Here is an 18344-nt window from a genome sequence, read left to right on the forward strand (position 1 = left end):
ATTGTAGGCTAAATGTCAATATTGTTTGCCCCTTTGTGATGACACGAGTGCCACCCCTAAACCTGAGATTCCAGTCTTTGAGGTATTATCACATCGCGCAAAGGGTAATTTGTTGACGCCCGCAGACACTCACAGCCCCAAATAACATGTCATTGGTGCTAAGAAATTAGTATTCATCAATAAATTATAAAAGTGTCCTGCTTTTTAAACTATAAACTCAATCAAAGTAGATGGCAAACAATTACCTGCAGTTACATCCGGACTAAACAGCCCAATCGTGAGCAGTTAATCATTCATAGGCACCTTAGCAACTGCATAGCAACGTGCTAGAAACCACGATTCAGCATTCATTCAACATCAGACTTCCGATGTTTCTAAAACAGGTCTAGTGGAATGATAAGTATGCCATGTTCCCAAACATTTCATCCTCTCTTTGCTCATTGTTGGATTCAGGTATTTGGTCAACAGGACAGACAATGTGAATTTTCATATCTAGTTCCTGTTTATTGGTGCGTATCAGAGTTTGACACAGACATAATGGGAACGCTGACCCCGGCAGCGCTGCGGATACGTGTGTTAATGGTTGGCTGTCTCTGTTTCTGCCGAGCGTGTGATTAATAGCTTCACTGGTATGTTGATGACAAACAAAAACAGGAACTGTAAACTTTTATCTCTCGCCCTCTTTCAGATGACTCCCATTGAGGAGTTTTGACACATGATTTATGATGCTGTTTCATATTCGACATTCTTGGCGCATTATTTGCACCATCATGATAGAGATGGTATGCAATTGAATTGATATCGTTGTTTATTTGCATGCCTTCTCTGATTGGCTGATGCCATTATCTCAAACAACGGAAGTAAGCCCAGCAAATGTTTGCAGATGCCAGTGTGGACACATTGCTAATGCACAACGGCTTTTAGATGATCTTGATGGTTTTGCAGCTACTTGCTTTAATAAGTCAATAAAATCATCTACAAGATGTTGGAGTCAATAATTTGCTTGGATTAAGTTTATTACAAGTTTTCTTTATTTTTTCTTCTTCTTTTTCTTTACTCCTTTTTGTTCTACCTTTTTCTTCTTATTCTTTTTCTTATGTTATTTTCTTTACTTCTTTTTCTTCTTATTCCGTTTCTTATTACTTATTTTCTTTTCTACTTTTTTCTTTACTTATTTTTTGCTTACTTATTATTTTTCTATTTATACAACTTTTTCTTTTAATTATTTTTCTTCTTTTTCTTGTTTTTTTCTTCTGTCTTTTCTTATTATTATTCTTTATTTTTCTTTACTTTTACTTCTTTTTCTACTTTTTCTTATTTTGTTCTTATTCTACTTATTTCTTATTCTTCTTTTTCTTCTACTTTTTCTTCTTTCTTCTTTTCTTTACTTCTAGTTTTGTTTTCTTTTTCCTTTTCTTCTTTTTATACTTTTTCTTTTTCTTCTTCTTATTTTTATATTATTTTCTTCATTTCTTTTTCTTTTGCTTCTACTTTTTCTTCTTCTTTTTCTTATATTTTTTCTTCACTTTTTCTTTTGCTTCTACTTTTTATTATTATTCTTTTATATTTTTTCTTCACTTCTTTTTCTTTTGCTTCTACTTTTTATTATTATTCTTTTTCTTATATTATTTTCTTTACTTCTTTTTCTTATTTCTTATTCTTATTTCGTATTTTATGCTACTTTTTTCTTTTTCTTATTCTTTTTGTTTAATTAATTTTTTTGTTATTATTATTCCACTTTTTCTTCTTTTCTTTTTATTATTCCTTTTCTTCATCTTCTTTTTCTTAATTTTTTTTTCTTATTTTTTCTTTTCTCATTCTTTACCTATTTTCTTCTACTTTTTCTTCTTTTTCTTCTACTTTTTCTTATTATTGTTCTTTTTCTTATTATTCTTATTTCCTTTTCTTTTTCATCATTTTCTTTTCTTCTTTTTCCTGTTTAATCCTTTTTTCTTTACTACTTATTCTTTACTTAATCTTCTTCTTCTCCATCTTATTCTTATTAATGTTCTTAATAGTAATACTCCTCTTTTCAATGTTTAGCTAGGTAACTGTTTTTTAGCAAAACATCTGTTTTGTTCCTATTCCCCATGTAATGTTTACTCCTTGCCCATGCATGTCATTTTGTTTCCAAATTCTCTCTCATTCACCTCTATTTACTCAAAATAGAATATATTTTTGCTTGCTTGCTTGTTTGTTTTGTGCAAGTTTTTGGCTTCTGTTTAGCCTCGAGCTAAAAATAATAAAATATGTACATTTATTACATTTATACAAGAAAATCAATCGGCATCACTATCAAAGGGAAAAAAATCCTACATTTTAAACAAATTATTGTGCTTTGCTTGTCTGCTATCAGTGTCAGGTGTCAAATTTGTTCGTCTGTTAAATATATTAGACAATAAAAATTCAATATAAAATTAATGCTACAGTAAAACCTATTGGTGTCAGGTATTGTTTTATTAAATTGGTACCTTTGTTGCATTTTAAACAGTAACTAACAAGGCCTAATATGGGCCCATATACTGAAATATATTGTATTTCAATGCACTGTGATAAATATTATATTAAGGGTTAGCTGATGATTATATAACCTCTATCATGTTTTCATAAAAGATCTTTGATTTGAATTAAATGTTGCCGATCTTTCATTAGTAATTGATTTGCATTTGTGTTGTTTATCTCTGTTGCAGGAATCCAGAATGTTCTTAGTCTCTTTTGTGCGGTTCTGACGGAGCACAAGGTTTTGTTCCACTCTTCCAGCTATCAGAGGCTTGGAGAGGCCTGCCGTGCCTTAGAGACCCTCATGTTTCCTCTTAAATACAGGTGAGTCAAGACTAGGGCTGCTTTTGTCTTTTCTCAATATTTCCCAAATGATGTTTAACAGAGCAAGGAATTTTTCACAGTATTTCCGATAATATTTTTCTGCTGGAGAAAGTCTTATTTGTTTAATTTCGGCTTGAATAAAAAAAAAATAAAAAAAATTTTAAGCTCAATATTATTAGCCCTCTTTAGCTCTATATATTTTTCAATTGTCTACAGAACAAACCAAACCAATGACTTGCCTAATTACCCTAACTTGCCTAATTAGCCTAGTAAGCCTCCAAATGTAACTTTAAGCTGAATACTAGTGTCTTGATAAATATCTAGTCAAATATTATGTACTGTCATCATGACAAAGATAAAATAAATCAGTTATTAAAACTATTATGTTTAGAAATGTGTTGAAAAAATCTTTCTGTTCAACAGAAATTGGAGGAAAAAATATAGAGTGGGGCTAATAATTCAGAAGGGCTAATAACTCTGACACCAACTGTATTGTTTTAGCATCTATGTCAATGTGCACACCCTCAATAGTCATGTCATAGGATGTGCAGTGTTGAATCAGGATAAAAGTTGACCAGGAACCACATATTTTTTAGTCAAAGATGATATTTGAAAGTGTTTTTGAAGCCTGTGACTGTATTAGGCATTTATACATAAGAAATTGTGCTGTTTGTAACTTTATTAATGATTAATTTTATTGACTTCATACAATGAAGACTCCACTGCCAAAAATGCTTTTCTTACTTAGATATTTTGCCTTGTTTCTAGCCCAAATATCTAAAAATTCTTAAATCTTGAAGCTTTAAAACAAGCAAACTGATCTCATTTATCCTTTGACATAAGGTTATTGCTTACCCTGTTGGTCAATTAATTAGTTTGTTTTAAGGAAACACTAGAAACACGACACAAAAATATAAGTAAGAAATGCATTTTTTGCAGTATGGTAATATTTTACACTGATTGTTTCACACCGCACATGAGAGCAGCGTGTGAGCAACGCATGAGCAGAGCACAGGCAGAGCGTTTGCTGCGCACGTTGTCCAGCACTGCTAGCTCATGCTCTCCACTGATGCGCTGCTTCTGCGTACGGTATGAAAGCTCTAATCTGTTAACATGGACGCCAACAAAAACACGCACTGCTTTCGCGTGTGATATAAACAGGCTTTACACTCTTCAGAAAACCATAATACACTGTTTAGTACATTTGTATATTTTGCTCTGTTGCAGTTATCTATGCAAGATTCTTTATTTTACTAACTGAACCAAGCTATTCAAGTCATCTGACGAAATTGTATTCATATACAGTAAATCGCAGAAGAACGAAATATCACAAGGTCCCTTTTTTCAATATCGTGCAGCCATAGTCAAGATCTAATGTTAGTGATATAGATGCTGTATAACCAGAATAAATAACCCTAATTACCTCAATAATCACCTTTCTTAGTAACACTTGATAATAACTACACACTATGAATCATTTATTAAGCATTAACATGTTGTGAATTCATTATATGTTAAGCATTAACTCTACATTAATAAACGTTAGTAAGCAGTTTATAACTGAAGCTACAAATGCTTTATTCTTGACTTATAAGTAGGCCCACATGGAATCTGTGCGCGCAGAATTGTGCAGATTTCCAGCTCATCATTAATTCTGTTTATTTACTTGTGTAAATGTGTGTAAATTTATATTTATTCAGTTTTTACATTAATTACAGTAATATAATTGACTAATATGAAAATGTTCATCTGATTTATGTACAATGCAGTTTGTACAGTAATGATTTCTGTCTTTTAGTAGATGTATTATATGAGAGACTTTGTTTACCAAATGAAGTGAATCTAATTGGATTTGAATGTTAAACATTTAATAAAAGTTAAAAATATATTGTTTTTTATTTCACATGTTTAGGTTTTAGTTCTGATACTCCCAAATTAATTCAAAATTAATTGAATTCTGCAGAAATCCACAGATTTTTACCAAAATTCTCTACAGAAATAGCAAAAAGCGTCTGCAGATTCCGTCTGGCCCTACTTATAAGCACATTCATAATATGCTTAATGATTGTGTTTTCATGCTTTGTTAATGATTTATTTTTCATTACTAAACTCAGTATTGCATTATTTACAAACCAGTTATTTAAGCATAGTTGGCGGTTTTTAAGATAATTCAGAATGAGTAAGTAAATGCTTAATAAACTATTCAAATTAACCTTTTTAATTCTTATTATTCAGGCATATAGCAAGTTTGTATGTTAATAAATCGTCACCTTAGAATTATAAAGTTTTATCTGACATTTGTGTCAAAATTGAGTCATATTCTTATTAAATGACAACTTCTTTACATTATGGGATGTTCTTTTTTTATAAGTTGTTTACATTTTAAGACCTCTTATTTAAAAAACTAATGTTACACACATACTGTTTTCTATATGGAATGCAAAAACTTTGAAGCTCAATATCTCAAAATCAGAACGCAGATAGAACCTTATAATTCTAAGGTGACGAAATGCTTTATTAACTCAACTTCATCCAGTTTTGTAACCTAATCTAAAGTGAAGACTATTTATGCTTTATAAATCCCACATAAATGACAATTAAAGGCTCAGTTAAATTCTAAACAGGAAATAAGAACATAAACAACATTATTCATTTCTGTTCGTTTGAAGATCCACAAATGAAACGGCATCAAATAAAAAATAAATCTTTGCAATCTTATCTAAAATATAATGACTGTGCAGTTTAAACATTGCATCCAATTATATAGTTAAATTATTATATTGTTGTTGTTGTATTATTTATTTTATGTCGTATTTTGACACTCCTGTTATTCAGCAATGTTTAAACTTTACAGTAATTTCACTTTTTAGATAAGATTGCAAAGATTATTGTGCATTTGATACTGAGCCTTTAACTGTCATCTATAAGGCATTCATAAAGCATAAATAATCCTCACTTTAGATTAGGTCACAAAACTGCATGGAGTTGAGTTAATAAAGCATTTAATAACATACAAATTAACTATTAATATATGCCTGAATAATAAAATCTATAAATGTTTACATTTACATTTACATTTAGTCATTTAGCAGACGCTTTTATCCAAAGCGACTTACAAATGAGGACAAGGAAGCAATTTACACAACTATAAGAGCATCAGTGAATAAGTGCTATAGACAAGTTTCAGGTGTGTAAAGTCTAAGAAGCAAAGCATTAGTAATGTTTTTTTGAGAGAGTACAGTTAGTGGTATAGCCAGAGAGGCAGTTACAGATTAGGAAGGAAAGTGGAGACTAAATAGTTGAGTTTTTAGTCGTTTCTTGAAGACAGGAAGTGACTCTGCCGTTCTGATGTAGTTAGGGAGTTCATTCCACCAACTGGGCAGATTGAATGCGAGAGTTCGGGAAAGTGATTTCTTCCCTCTTAGGGATGGAACAACGAGGCGACGTTCATTCACAGAACGCAAGTTTCTGGAGGGCACATAAATCTGCAGAAGTGAGAGCAGATACGAAGGAGCAAAGCCAGAGGTCGCTTTGTAAGCAAACATCAGAGCTTTGAATTTGATGAGCAGCAACTGGCAGCCAGTGGAAACGGGTGAGTAGCGGAGTGACGTGCTCTTTTGGGTTCATCAAAGACCACTCGTGCTGCAGCGTTCAGAAGCAGCTGAAGAGGTTTGATAGAAATGTTCATTTCAATAGTTTATTAATCATTTAAAAACCATCGACACTCATAAATACAGTTGGTTTGTAAATAATGCAATACTGAATTAAGTTATGAACAATCAACCAGTCACAAATTATGAAAGGACAATTATTAAGCGTAATATAAATGTGGTTATAACAAGAATACAGCACTTGTTGCTTCAGTTATAAACTGCTTACTAACCTTTATTAAAGTACAGTTAATCCTTAACAAATAATGAATTCACTATATTATAATGCTTAATAAATGGTTCATAGTGTGTAGTTATTGTGAAGTGTTACCCATTTCTTTAATAATAATAACAATAATAATTATAACATCTTTTTTAGCCACATAATTAGCCAATAAATAAATTAAAATCAATAAATTCAAGTTCAATCTAAGTACATTGTGTACGAAACTGAAAAAGTTGCTGAATCCAATGAAACGAACCCTGCACAAAAAAAAAAACCTGAATTAATGTGTTCAGAAATGATAAGCAAGTAATTTTGCCTCTAAAAAAGGTCTATTTTTAGGCTCTTTTGCAACAGTGTGTTCTATTTTTGAGCTCGGTATGTAATGAGAACAGTCTGATGCGAACATCTGCTGATTACTTGAAGTGATGTTTGCGGTTGCTTAATTCTGCTTTGGACCGCAGCTACCCCTACATTCCCGTCCTCCCGTCCCGCCTGTTGGAGGTGTTGAGTTCTCCTACACCCTTCATCATCGGCGTTCACTCCATGTTCCAGAGCGAGATCCAGGAGCTGGTGAGGCCTTGCAGAAAAGACACTTTTTCAGTGCAGCTCTGTCATTCGTTCGGGGATTTCTGATTACGTTTTGGTTTCTGTTTACAGCTCGATGTGATCATTGCTGACCTTGATGGAGGAACGATAAAAATACCAGAGTGTATCCACCTTTCACAGCTTCCTGAACCCCTGTTGCACAATACTCAAAAAGCACTGTTCATGGTAATACCAAAAGTACATGTTGCACACACACATTGTAGCATGGTGTTTCTCTACTTTGCATTTAAGTAGGATATAAATCGATAACACTTTAATTTAAGTGGCTGTTCACACCATTTACTACTGGCTTATACTTAAGATATGAACTGTTTATTAGCGCTTATAAAGTATGCTCTTATTTTACATCCATATTCCTACCCAAACCCCAAACTAACTATTAGTAAGCAGCCAGTTAGTCGGTTTATTGAGATAAAAATCTTAGTTAATGGTTTGTTAATACTGTGAAATGTACATTAAAATAATAAAGTGTGACCAAAAAATCATTAAAATCATAAAATTGTGATTTATTATATTTACAAAAAAGATTTTAAAAATAAATTATTAAATTAATAAACTAAATAAATTAGTTATGAATCAAAATATCTGTAACTAAAGTGTTTAACATGTTAACAATGTCTAAATGTCTAAATTTTTTTCTGAACATTTAAAAAAAACAATGAACATTTTAAAATCTTTTAGTAATATTATTAAAATTGCATTTATTTTGCCTTTTTATTAAGTGGTTTAAAAACATGAAAATTACACTTGCATTTAATGTGCTTTTTATGTATATAAATCTTGAAAACTTAAAAAAAAAATTAAAAAATATTTTTTTTAATATAATTTTAATCCATTTTTTGTAATAATTTTATAATTCTATTTTTTGGCCTTTTAAGTGATTTAAAAATATGAAAATAATATTTTTAATGCATTAAATGGGCTTTTTGTGTATGTAAAAAATTTTTTTTGATTTTATTAGATTTTTCAAAAATTTGTTTAATTTTAATATTTAATTTTTTTGTACAAATATTATAATTGTATTTTAATTGTATAAGTCATTTAAAACAATGAAAATAACTCTTGCATTTAATAAATAAATCACTTTTTTTCAATTTTATTAGATCTTTCAAAAAGCATTTTAAATTAGAATTTTAATATTAAATTTTTTTTGTAAAGTTATTATAATTGTAATTTATTTTGGTCTTTGATTTTTTTTTTATCAATATCATTTAAATGTATGAAAATAACAGTTGTGTTGTTATATATATATATATATATATATATATATATATATATATATATTTATATATATATATTATATATATATATATCACTAGAAATCTGTTTCCTATTAAAAATAAAATTACAATTCCCTTTTCATTGCATTTTTTTACAGCTAATTGTATAAGAACTCAGTTTACAATAAAATAATGTTTCAACCAATGTGCATGTGTGGCACTGTGGATTAACTTGAATTGCGACAGCAATAAAAGGCAAGCAACTTGCATTTCTATGTTAACCTCGCACATGTAAACTCAAACAACGTTCATGACAGGTGATGGCGAAAAAAAGAAAATTCGATAGATTGTCCTTTATACGATAGATTGTCCCCTTATACTGTCTTTATACATTGTGATGCATCATATTTGTTTATTTTTGAGTTGTGCATGGACACAAATAAAGATTTTGTTTTATACACACACCCCCAATAGCTCTTAAAATCCATTTGCCAAAAAAATCAGAAATGGCTCTTTGCTGAAAAAAGGTTCCTGACCCCTGCTTTAAGGCATCTGAAATCTGGCTTTTCTATCATTTGTTTGCATATTAACACAGAGCAATGGAAACCCACTCACTGTAAAAACCTTCCTTGTCTGCAGGTTTTGCACTCAGATCTGGAGCAGATAGTCCACCAAAAAATTCTAATTCTGTCTTAATTTTCCCACCCTTTACTTATTTCAAACTTATAATATTTTCTTTCATCTTTTGAACACAAAAGAAGATATTTTGAAAAATGCTGGAACGCGGTAACCATTGACTTCAATGGTAGTTGTTAGTTGTTAATAAAGGTTTATAACTATTTCTGGATAAACTATTCCTTTAAGCAATTTTTATCCGAAATTTGGCTTTTCCATCATCATTTCCCAAGCGATACTTCAAAATGCACATTAACACAGGGTGATGGAAACTCCCCCCTACTATCTTTTTCATTGGCCAATCTGCACTTTCAACATAGACAACCTCTTGTGCTGTAATTAAGTAATGTATTTTTTAATGTAATACAATTCTGAGGCATTCCTAAAGCAAAATTTTCACCATTTGCCTTCTTCCCACTGATAGCAGGATATTACCTCACTGTAAATACTTTTCTTTGTCTTCAGGTTTTGCACCCAGATCTGGAAGGAGCAGATAATGCCTTCCCACCCCCTCGTTCTGCTCCATCCAACCTCAAACTGCTGGTAAGATCATCGCGGGGTTGTTGTTTTTTTTTCTTTTTTACAATCTTACTGTAAGTGGAATGTGAGACTCCAACATGTGGAGTCTCCTATATTGGGTCTTGGGGGTGTCTGACATATCTGTTCATTAAAGGAGTTTGAACTCCCATCACGTACGCAGGTTATTTTGAGAGGCGCGAAAATGTTCAGTCTGACTCACTCCATCCTCACATGTGTATCTGGAATGCTTCTCAGTCCCTTCTATTCTGGCTTTTTCTTGTTTTGGACAGGATAAGGAGGTGAGGGCCGTCTTCCTGCGCTTGTTTGCACAACTCTTCCAGGGCTACAGGTCCTGTCTGCAGCTCATTCGCATCCATTCCGAACCCGTGATTCACTTTCACAAGGTGAGAAGAGGCGGATGATCCGCAACTTTATAATGTTAACGCTCATTCGCAGAGCAGCAGAGATTAGAAGTGATTACTGTTATCATGCCAGATTGCTCCAGTAAATCTGTGCAACACTTCAAATGCTTGCAGAATGAGTGTTTGAGAACGGTCTTCTTACTGTTACACTTTACTTGAAGGCCACAGCTGGCTGCTTTCTAGTCCAAATATCTAAAAATTCCTAAAAGAAGCATTATCTAGACAGGGTGTTTGCCGAAATAATATGTCAAAATTAGGTGAGTTTTGCTTAAAACAAGCAAAATAATCAGCCAGTGGGATAATATTAAATAAAATAATATTGTTTTCGATTTGAAGTATTAATTTAAGGTTATTAAACATTCATAATCACGAATGCGATTTTGTACATGCTTATGACAACTGTCATTCAAGAAATGACTGTGAAAGAAAGGACTATGATTGGCTGAGCAGGTCATCAGTTTACCGGTGTTCACCGCTGTTCACTGAGTTAAATGTCAATCGTTCAGTTATGTTATTTTAAATGCAAAAGTGACATTGTTTGAGATCATTATGACAACTTAAACTAACCAAATACATCATAACTTGTCATAAGTCTGTCATAAACATGAGGCCATTATTGACCTTATTCTTCAATGCGGAAGTGTGCGCGTTTTGGCGATTGTTTTAGAACTTCCGATTCAGTTGCCTATGGGAGAAATGACTAGGAATAATAAACGGCAGAAAACGGTCAAACTACTTACTCTACAAACAAGTGTTTGCATTAGAATACAGACAAAGTAGAATAATATAATAAGAAAATATCAGTTTGCAACACCAAGCAGCAAAACGAGCTGTTTTTAACGTTTAAAAATGAATGGAAGTGAATAAGACCGGAAGTTTCGAGCCAAAATTATTCAAATGGCTGCGCCCACTTGAACGCGGAGAATAAGGTGAATAATTGTGTCATGAATATTTTTTCTCATCACTTTTTTTCTGTGGAATAAAACAAATTGGTTAAAATTCCTCGCTTGATGTCAATAATGATTTTATAACAGCCTAATTTATATTTAGTCACATGTAATGAGATTTTAATGACAAATTCACTTATTTACATTTAATGTAGAAATTAATTCTTCGTTCCTACCATATTCCTACTGTATTTTTGATGTATTCCTTAGTTGATAGTGAAATTGTTTGTAATTATGTTATATAAATCAGTCTTTCCTCTGATTTTTTTTTTCCAGCTGTGGCGGCAGACTCTGTTAGACCTTTTACTTAGATCTACCAACTAGTAATAGTAGTAGTAGTAGTAAAACTTTATTGTCCTTGACAGGAAATTTGTTATGGGCATCGCCATATTGCTGCAGACATTCACTAAAAACAAGCAATAAAAACAATATAAAATACAACAGTTACAAAATTTATAATGGTAATTAAGATAGACGCTTATTAAATAAACCCACTGATACAGGTACAAAGGATTTCTTATAACGGTTTAACCTACACTTTGGGACTCCATATCTTCTACCAGAGGGAAGCAGTTCGTAATGAGGAAACAAAAAATGAGTTGGATCGTTTACAATCCTTTCCACCTAATTGAGGACACAATTCTCATATAAAACTCGTGGATTAAAATATTCATCGTGCCCAACCATTTTCCATGCTGTCTTTAAGAGATGCATCAATTTAGATTTACACTGAACAGATAGGTTGCCAAACCACACTGTGATACCATATCTAACAATGCTGTCAAGAACTGCTTTATAAAACAACATCATGAGTTTCTTGTTAACTCCAAAAAGCCGCAACCTCCGCAAAAAATACAATCTCTGGTGTAAACGAGAACAAACCCACTCAATGTGTGTTTTCCATGTGAAAGAACTGTCGATGTAAATGCCCAAGTACTTATAAATTTCTGACTGAATAATAGGATGGTCATGTTTTCTTAGTATTTATTTTTAGCTTATTTCTATCACACCACTCAACGAACTGACTAATTTCTGACTGATAGATAACACCAATATCATCATTCTCATAAAGTAAACTTAGTATGGCTGTGTCATCGGAATATTTAAAAATAAAATTCTGTGAATGCTTACTTGAACATTCATTTACTACCTACCTGTGGCGTTATTTCGTTGACAAATGTCGTGAGCGCAGTATTACAAGTCGAAATCGCATTCATGTAATATGAGCATGCGAATCTCTGTGCTCGAGTGCCGATTTCCTCTGTTTGTGCGCAAAACTTCTTGCACGCCCTCAAATATACACTGCTCAAGTGCAGATTTTCTTGTGCGCTCTCAAATAAATGTTGCTGGAGTGCGATTTAGTGCGTTTATGTAACGAGAATGTCTCCAACGTTTATTAGATTTGCTAGAAATATTTATGAATGTCTCCAATAGACCTACAGAGTGGCATTGATGCGTTCTGAAGTAAAGTGAAACGGTTCTAAACTGCAGTAAGATAAAGTCATTGTATGCAGAGGCATAGACCTTTATCTATAAATAAAATATAATTATGGAAACTATGTTCATCATAACCGAAATCATCGTGTTTGCTGGCCTCATCCATCACGTCAGTCAGTCAGTCAGCATGTCACCTTAAAGGGTTAAACAATTAACGCACAGCACTACTACTATTACAGAAAAGTTAGCCCTGTTATAAATTACATACCCTTTAATACATTGTGGTGCGATTATAACCCGCTATTTAAATATGAGAGGCTGTAATATGGCCGTGGTGGGATGAATTTTGGTGTGGCGCCCCGCCATGGAAGAATGAATGTAGCGGAAACCATGTAAATGTATGATTTAAAAATGAACGCACGCTTCTGCATGCTTAAACTATGTTAGTACATTGGCAATCCAATGTTCTTTTTCTACCTTAAAGTCCGCATGAACCAGAAGCTGCGACTGCTATTTTTTCCATATTGTGACGGAGTTCCTAGAGAAACAGAATATTAAATGAGAAAACAGTGAGCGGGGCTTGTTTTTTTCCCGCTGCGAGCTGATTGGATGTAGTAAAGTAGGCATTTCATTTAGAAAAGATCAGAAAATAGGTTTCAGAAGAGTTATTACAAACTAACAGAGACACCATTTCTGTTTGTTGTCAAAACTGACAGTTGGAGGGGTGTGGTTATGTTAGCCACGCCCAATACCTCAGACAGACGTAATTCAGATATCAATATTAGATTACAAGGGCAAGCAATTTTCATTCTTAATGACATGCACGGATGAATTGTTCACCACAATACTAGCAATGTGAGCTAACAAAATCAGATGGTTAGTTGTGATTTTATTTGTTTGATTTTATTTGTACAAATAATTTAAATGCTCCTGATTTAATGCATAAACTTCTCAAGTGGACTTTTTACATTTGAACCTGATGGCCTGTCATGTTCTTTAGACTTGTTGCACATTATACGTACAGTACAAGCTACTCTGGCTGCTTTGAAATACAGCATTGTTTATCTTACCTTAACTCAAGGCAGCCTGCACTTGTACAAACACCTGCCTTTTCATAAACACTGCGGGTTTGGGAGACGGCCAGAGAATGAAGGAATAATCTCAATGAACTCGGCAGATAAGCGTCGAGCTTTGCCTCATCCACGTTTTTTGCCTTTGAAGTGCTAGCGTAAGCGCTTATGCCGATGATATCGCGGTCGCTTTGTTTAAAACACTCTATTGTCCTTGCGGTGAGCCATATGAAAAGTATCAAATTAGCATTCGCGAGTGTTATTTCACCCCCCAACCTGTTTTTGTTTGTGTCAGCCGGTGTCTCCATGGCAACGTTTCAATACGACCCTCGTAAAAAAGCACCCCATATGGCTGAGATTATAGCAGAGGAATGCTTCACGTCTCCAAAAGTGAGCATCTTGTCCTGCCAAATTCTCCTTCGTTTACTGGCTAATGCTGCAGGGGGATCTGTTTAAATCACACATATGCCCTTCTCATTTCATATACAGTTGAAGTCTCAATTATTCGCCCTCTTGTAGATTGTCTTCTTCAAATATTTCCCAAATGATGTTTAACAAAGCAAGAAAATTTTTCAAAGTATTTCATATAATATTTTTTCTTCAGGATAAATTCTTACTTGTTTTCCTTCGGCTAGAATAAGAGCAGTTTTTAACTTTTAAATTCCATTTTAAGGTCAATATTATTACCCTCCTTAAGCAATTTTCCCAATTGTCTACAGAACAAAACATCATTGTGCAATGATTTGCCTAATTAACCTAGTTAGGCTAGTTAAAAGATTGAAGAAATATCTAGTAAAATATTCTGTACTGTGATCAAATATAAAATAAATCAGTTATTAGAGATTAGTTATTAAAACTATTATGCTTACAAATATGTTGAAAAAAATCTCTCTGTTAAACAGAAATTGGAGAAGAAAAATAAACAGGGGTGCGAATAATTCTGACTTCTACTGTATCTGCTAATGTAAAGAACAGACTTCTGAGATAAAGTCTAGATAGGGTACAGCTGCGGAAATGCACATCAATTTAGCATCATTTTTGTGACGCTTTATGATAATAATTTATATTTTTACAGTACTGTGACGATTGGGTTTAGAGTAGGGGTAGATGTTAAAATAGGGCTGGGCAATATTGAAAAAAAAATGTCACAATATAATGTTTCATATCATTCGAAATCGATAATTATTGAATATTTTAAACAATGTATTTATGAACATTAGGATTTCTTTATTTAACCGCTTTATTTTAATTGACCAACATTACTAAGGCAAATAGTTTTGATAATCAAAAACTGAAATATTTAAACAACATATCTGATCTGTTTACAATAAAAAAAATAAAAGATTTTACTAATGCTTTGCTTCTTAGACTTTACACACCTGAAACTTGTCTATAGCACTTGTTCACTGCTACTCTTATAGTTGTGTAAATTGCTTCCTTGTCCTCATTTGTAAGTCGCTTTGGATAAAAGCGTCTGCTAAATGACTAAATGTAAATGTAATGTAAATAAAATAAACAAGTTAAAGAGACTCTTAAACTTGATGAATAAAATGTCACAAAGTGTGTGCAATGGTAAAGTGTAAATACTGAACAATCAAAGCAAACTGTAAGGTAGATCAACATCTTTAAGGTGTGATTAATAATGATACAGTAAACCTCAAACTCTGTCAACAAAACCAATTATGATCATCAAATCTGAGCTTTCAAGTAAAGGAACTAACCATTATTATTCAAGTACAGACTGCAACATTACAGATTGTGAAGTTTAATGTCTACATTACCCCCTATGCTAAAAACTCTTTCAGATGGGGTGCTTGTGGCTGGGATGCACAAGAAAAGAAACCAAAAAGCCAGTCTGGCGACATCCTTACATACTTTTTTTTATATGTACGTTCTCCTAAATGCTGCTATTCAGCACTCATTGTCACATGTGTTGTTATTCTGACCTGAAGTGACAAGTGCGTGGTTTCCTTGACCTTTATCGTGCTCCCCTGGCCTCTCTCTTAACTTCGTGACCATCAAGCGTTTTCTCAGAGGATGACAACTCATTTCTGCAGCTCTGATGCAAGTTTATAGAGAAAAGTAAAAAGCACTGCAGTGTTTGGATGCGCTGTGTTTGTCTGAGGTAATTAGTCTGCCGTTATTACTGAAATGCGTTTATTTTATACAAAGTGTGAAGCAGATTGGTTAGTTCTGCTTTCATGAATCGCAGTGCCTTCTCAGCATTTGGAAAAGTTCAGAGGTTTTCAACTGGGGGCGACTGGAAAATGTGCGCATGTCACGTGTGTGCCGCTTGCAGAACATGTGCGCGTCGCTCCCATATGCATGTCATGCAAGTCACGCACCTCCATTGGAAATAACAAACATACACCCTAAGCTTTTTGACATTGCTTCCAGGGCACGGCTCAGCAGCCATATTTTAATAAAACTATAGCGCTTCATACCGAAAATTCATACCGAATCTTTTTTTTTGTTATTGACAATTGTGTTCGGTCAATAAATATCAATACCGATTTTATCGCCCAGCCCTATGTTAAAAATACAATTTATTGGGTAATTTATTAGATAACATAAATGATAGTCAGTACAACTACTGTTTTTACATTACTGTGATGGTTAGTTTTAGGGATTGGATGGGGTAGACGATAAAGGGAAATTAGATAAATAATATAAATAATTCTCATTAACTTCCAGCTGCAACCGAATCTGATCTTGAAACACCAGACTTCTGACTTTGTTTCCTCTGGATGCTGATTTGTGTTGAGCAGTCTCTCCAACTTGGCTTTTTGGTTTAAAGCGGATATTTGGCAGATGCTACAGTTTTAGTTTGATTGCTAAATTTGTTTTTCACCCTCAACAGGCTGCCTTCCTGGGCCAGCGCGGCCTGATAGAAAATGACTTCCTGACCAAGGTGTTGGATGGCATGGCCTTCGCAGGATTCGTGTCTGAACGGGGACCTCCATACAGGGCCTGCGATCTGTTCGATGAGGTGCAGTGCTTCTTTATTAGCTAAGGAAGACGATTGGAAAAAAGGGATTGTTCGTTATTCCTGCAACTAGCGATTATTTTAATAACTCAATTAGATTGTTGTTGTTTGCTTTTTTTTGTTTAATCGGCTATACTGAGTTTTTTTATTTGCCGTGTTTCTTGTTATAACTATATAAAACCATAAATCAGGGTATTATGTATACATTTATATTTTAAAAAATTAAAAAAACCACATACAACACCATTTTAAAACTCAAATGACTAAAAAAAACTGTTAATGTTGTTTTTCAACAGTAAAACTTTTCTAAAGATCCAAAATATAAATAAACAAAAGGCTAAACTAGCGTTGCACTCCTATTATTTTCACATTACGAAACTAGGACACAAACATGCTGAAGTTATTAAGCAGAAGAATTTGTTGGAAAATAAAAATGATAACTAATAAATAATGTACAGTTGAAGTCAGAATTATTAGCCCCCCTGAGTTGCTAGCCCCCCTGTTTATTTTTTTCCCAATTTCTGTTTTTTTTTTCAACTCATTTGTAAACATAATAATTTTAATAACTCATCTCTAATAACTGATTTATTTTATCTTTGCCATGATGACAGCAAATAATATTTGACTAGATATTTTTCAAGACACTTCTATACAGCTTAAAGTGACATTTAAAGGCTTAACTAGGTTAATTAGGTTAACTAGGCAGGTTAGGGTAAATAGGCAAGTTATTATATAATGATGGTTTGTTTTGCAAAGGACTTTCAAAGGAAGATAGCTTAAAGAGGCTAATAATTTTGTCCTTAAAATGGTGTTTAAAAAATTAAAAACTGCTTTTATTCTTGCCAAAATAAAACAAATAAGACTTTCTCCAGAAGAAAAAATATTATCAGACATACTGTGAAAATTTCCTTGCTCTGTTAAACATCATTTGGGAAATATTTAAAAAAGAAAAAGAATTCAAAAGGAGTTTAATAATTCTGACTTTAACTGTATATTGTAATAATTTTATAATTTGTGCTATTAAAAAATTCTGATGACATCCGAATGAAATTTGTGAGCATGCACTGTATCGCCTGGTCCAGTAAACAACTGTAATCGGATCGAATCATTGTTAGAGCAAATATTTACTCTCCTACTAAGTAACATCATTCCACAGGAGGAAGATAATACATGCGTGACTCAGTGGAGCTGAGCGAAATTCCAGCTATTGTTCAGGGCAATGTTAAATCAATTACAGGTGGAAAATCTGATTTCTTGTGCAGAGTGTAACCACAGATTCATCACTTTCTTCATTAAATGGCTTTGTTTCTGTTCTCTAGCTGGTGGCTTTAGACGTCGACTGCTTTAAGGATGAAGATGAGAACCTGGTCAAACTCCAGAAGCGCTTAAGAGAGCTGTCCGAGCAGCTTTACAAAAACGTAAGCACATGATGCGGGTTCTCATGTCACTTCCTTCAGGTGTTTGAGAACTTCAATGGCTTCCACTGACCATTTATGAGCTTGTTTCTGGCAGAAGTGTTATTATATCCACACACCACTGCTAGCTTAAGCGTCAAAATAGCTCGATCGTTTTCAGTGAGAGCAAAAGGCGGTGTTCTCATCTTTAATGGTGTGGGCATCAAGGAGAGTTCAAAGGAGCCCGCCCCAAATGTTCTCTTTGATTGAGGTGCATGATGACGTCTGTTCCTCGCCAGTGTTCAACACTTAGACTCTCTTGTGACCTGTGTGTGTGTGTGTGTGTGTGTGTGTGTGTATGTGTGTTCA

General features: G+C 33.3%; 1 protein-coding gene across 4 annotated transcripts in view; it reads left to right on the forward strand.

The window, feature by feature from the left end:
• Nucleotides 1-18344, forward strand: part of sbf2 (SET binding factor 2) — a 309070-nt gene that overhangs the window by 125458 nt on the left and 165268 nt on the right. For all 4 annotated transcript variants that reach the window (XM_056462363.1, XM_056462364.1, XM_056462365.1 and 1 more), the window contains exons 7-13: nucleotides 2691-2823; nucleotides 7161-7269; nucleotides 7357-7470; nucleotides 9666-9743; nucleotides 10010-10123; nucleotides 16456-16584; nucleotides 17901-17999. In XM_056462363.1, coding sequence (XP_056318338.1) covers nucleotides 2691-2823; nucleotides 7161-7269; nucleotides 7357-7470; nucleotides 9666-9743; nucleotides 10010-10123; nucleotides 16456-16584; nucleotides 17901-17999 — 776 coding nt within the window. The remainder of the gene's footprint in view (nucleotides 1-2690; nucleotides 2824-7160; nucleotides 7270-7356; nucleotides 7471-9665; nucleotides 9744-10009; nucleotides 10124-16455; nucleotides 16585-17900; nucleotides 18000-18344) is intronic.

This window comes from Danio aesculapii, chromosome 7 (genome assembly GCF_903798145.1).
Source record: "Danio aesculapii chromosome 7, fDanAes4.1, whole genome shotgun sequence".
NCBI lineage: Eukaryota > Metazoa > Chordata > Actinopteri > Cypriniformes > Danionidae > Danio > Danio aesculapii.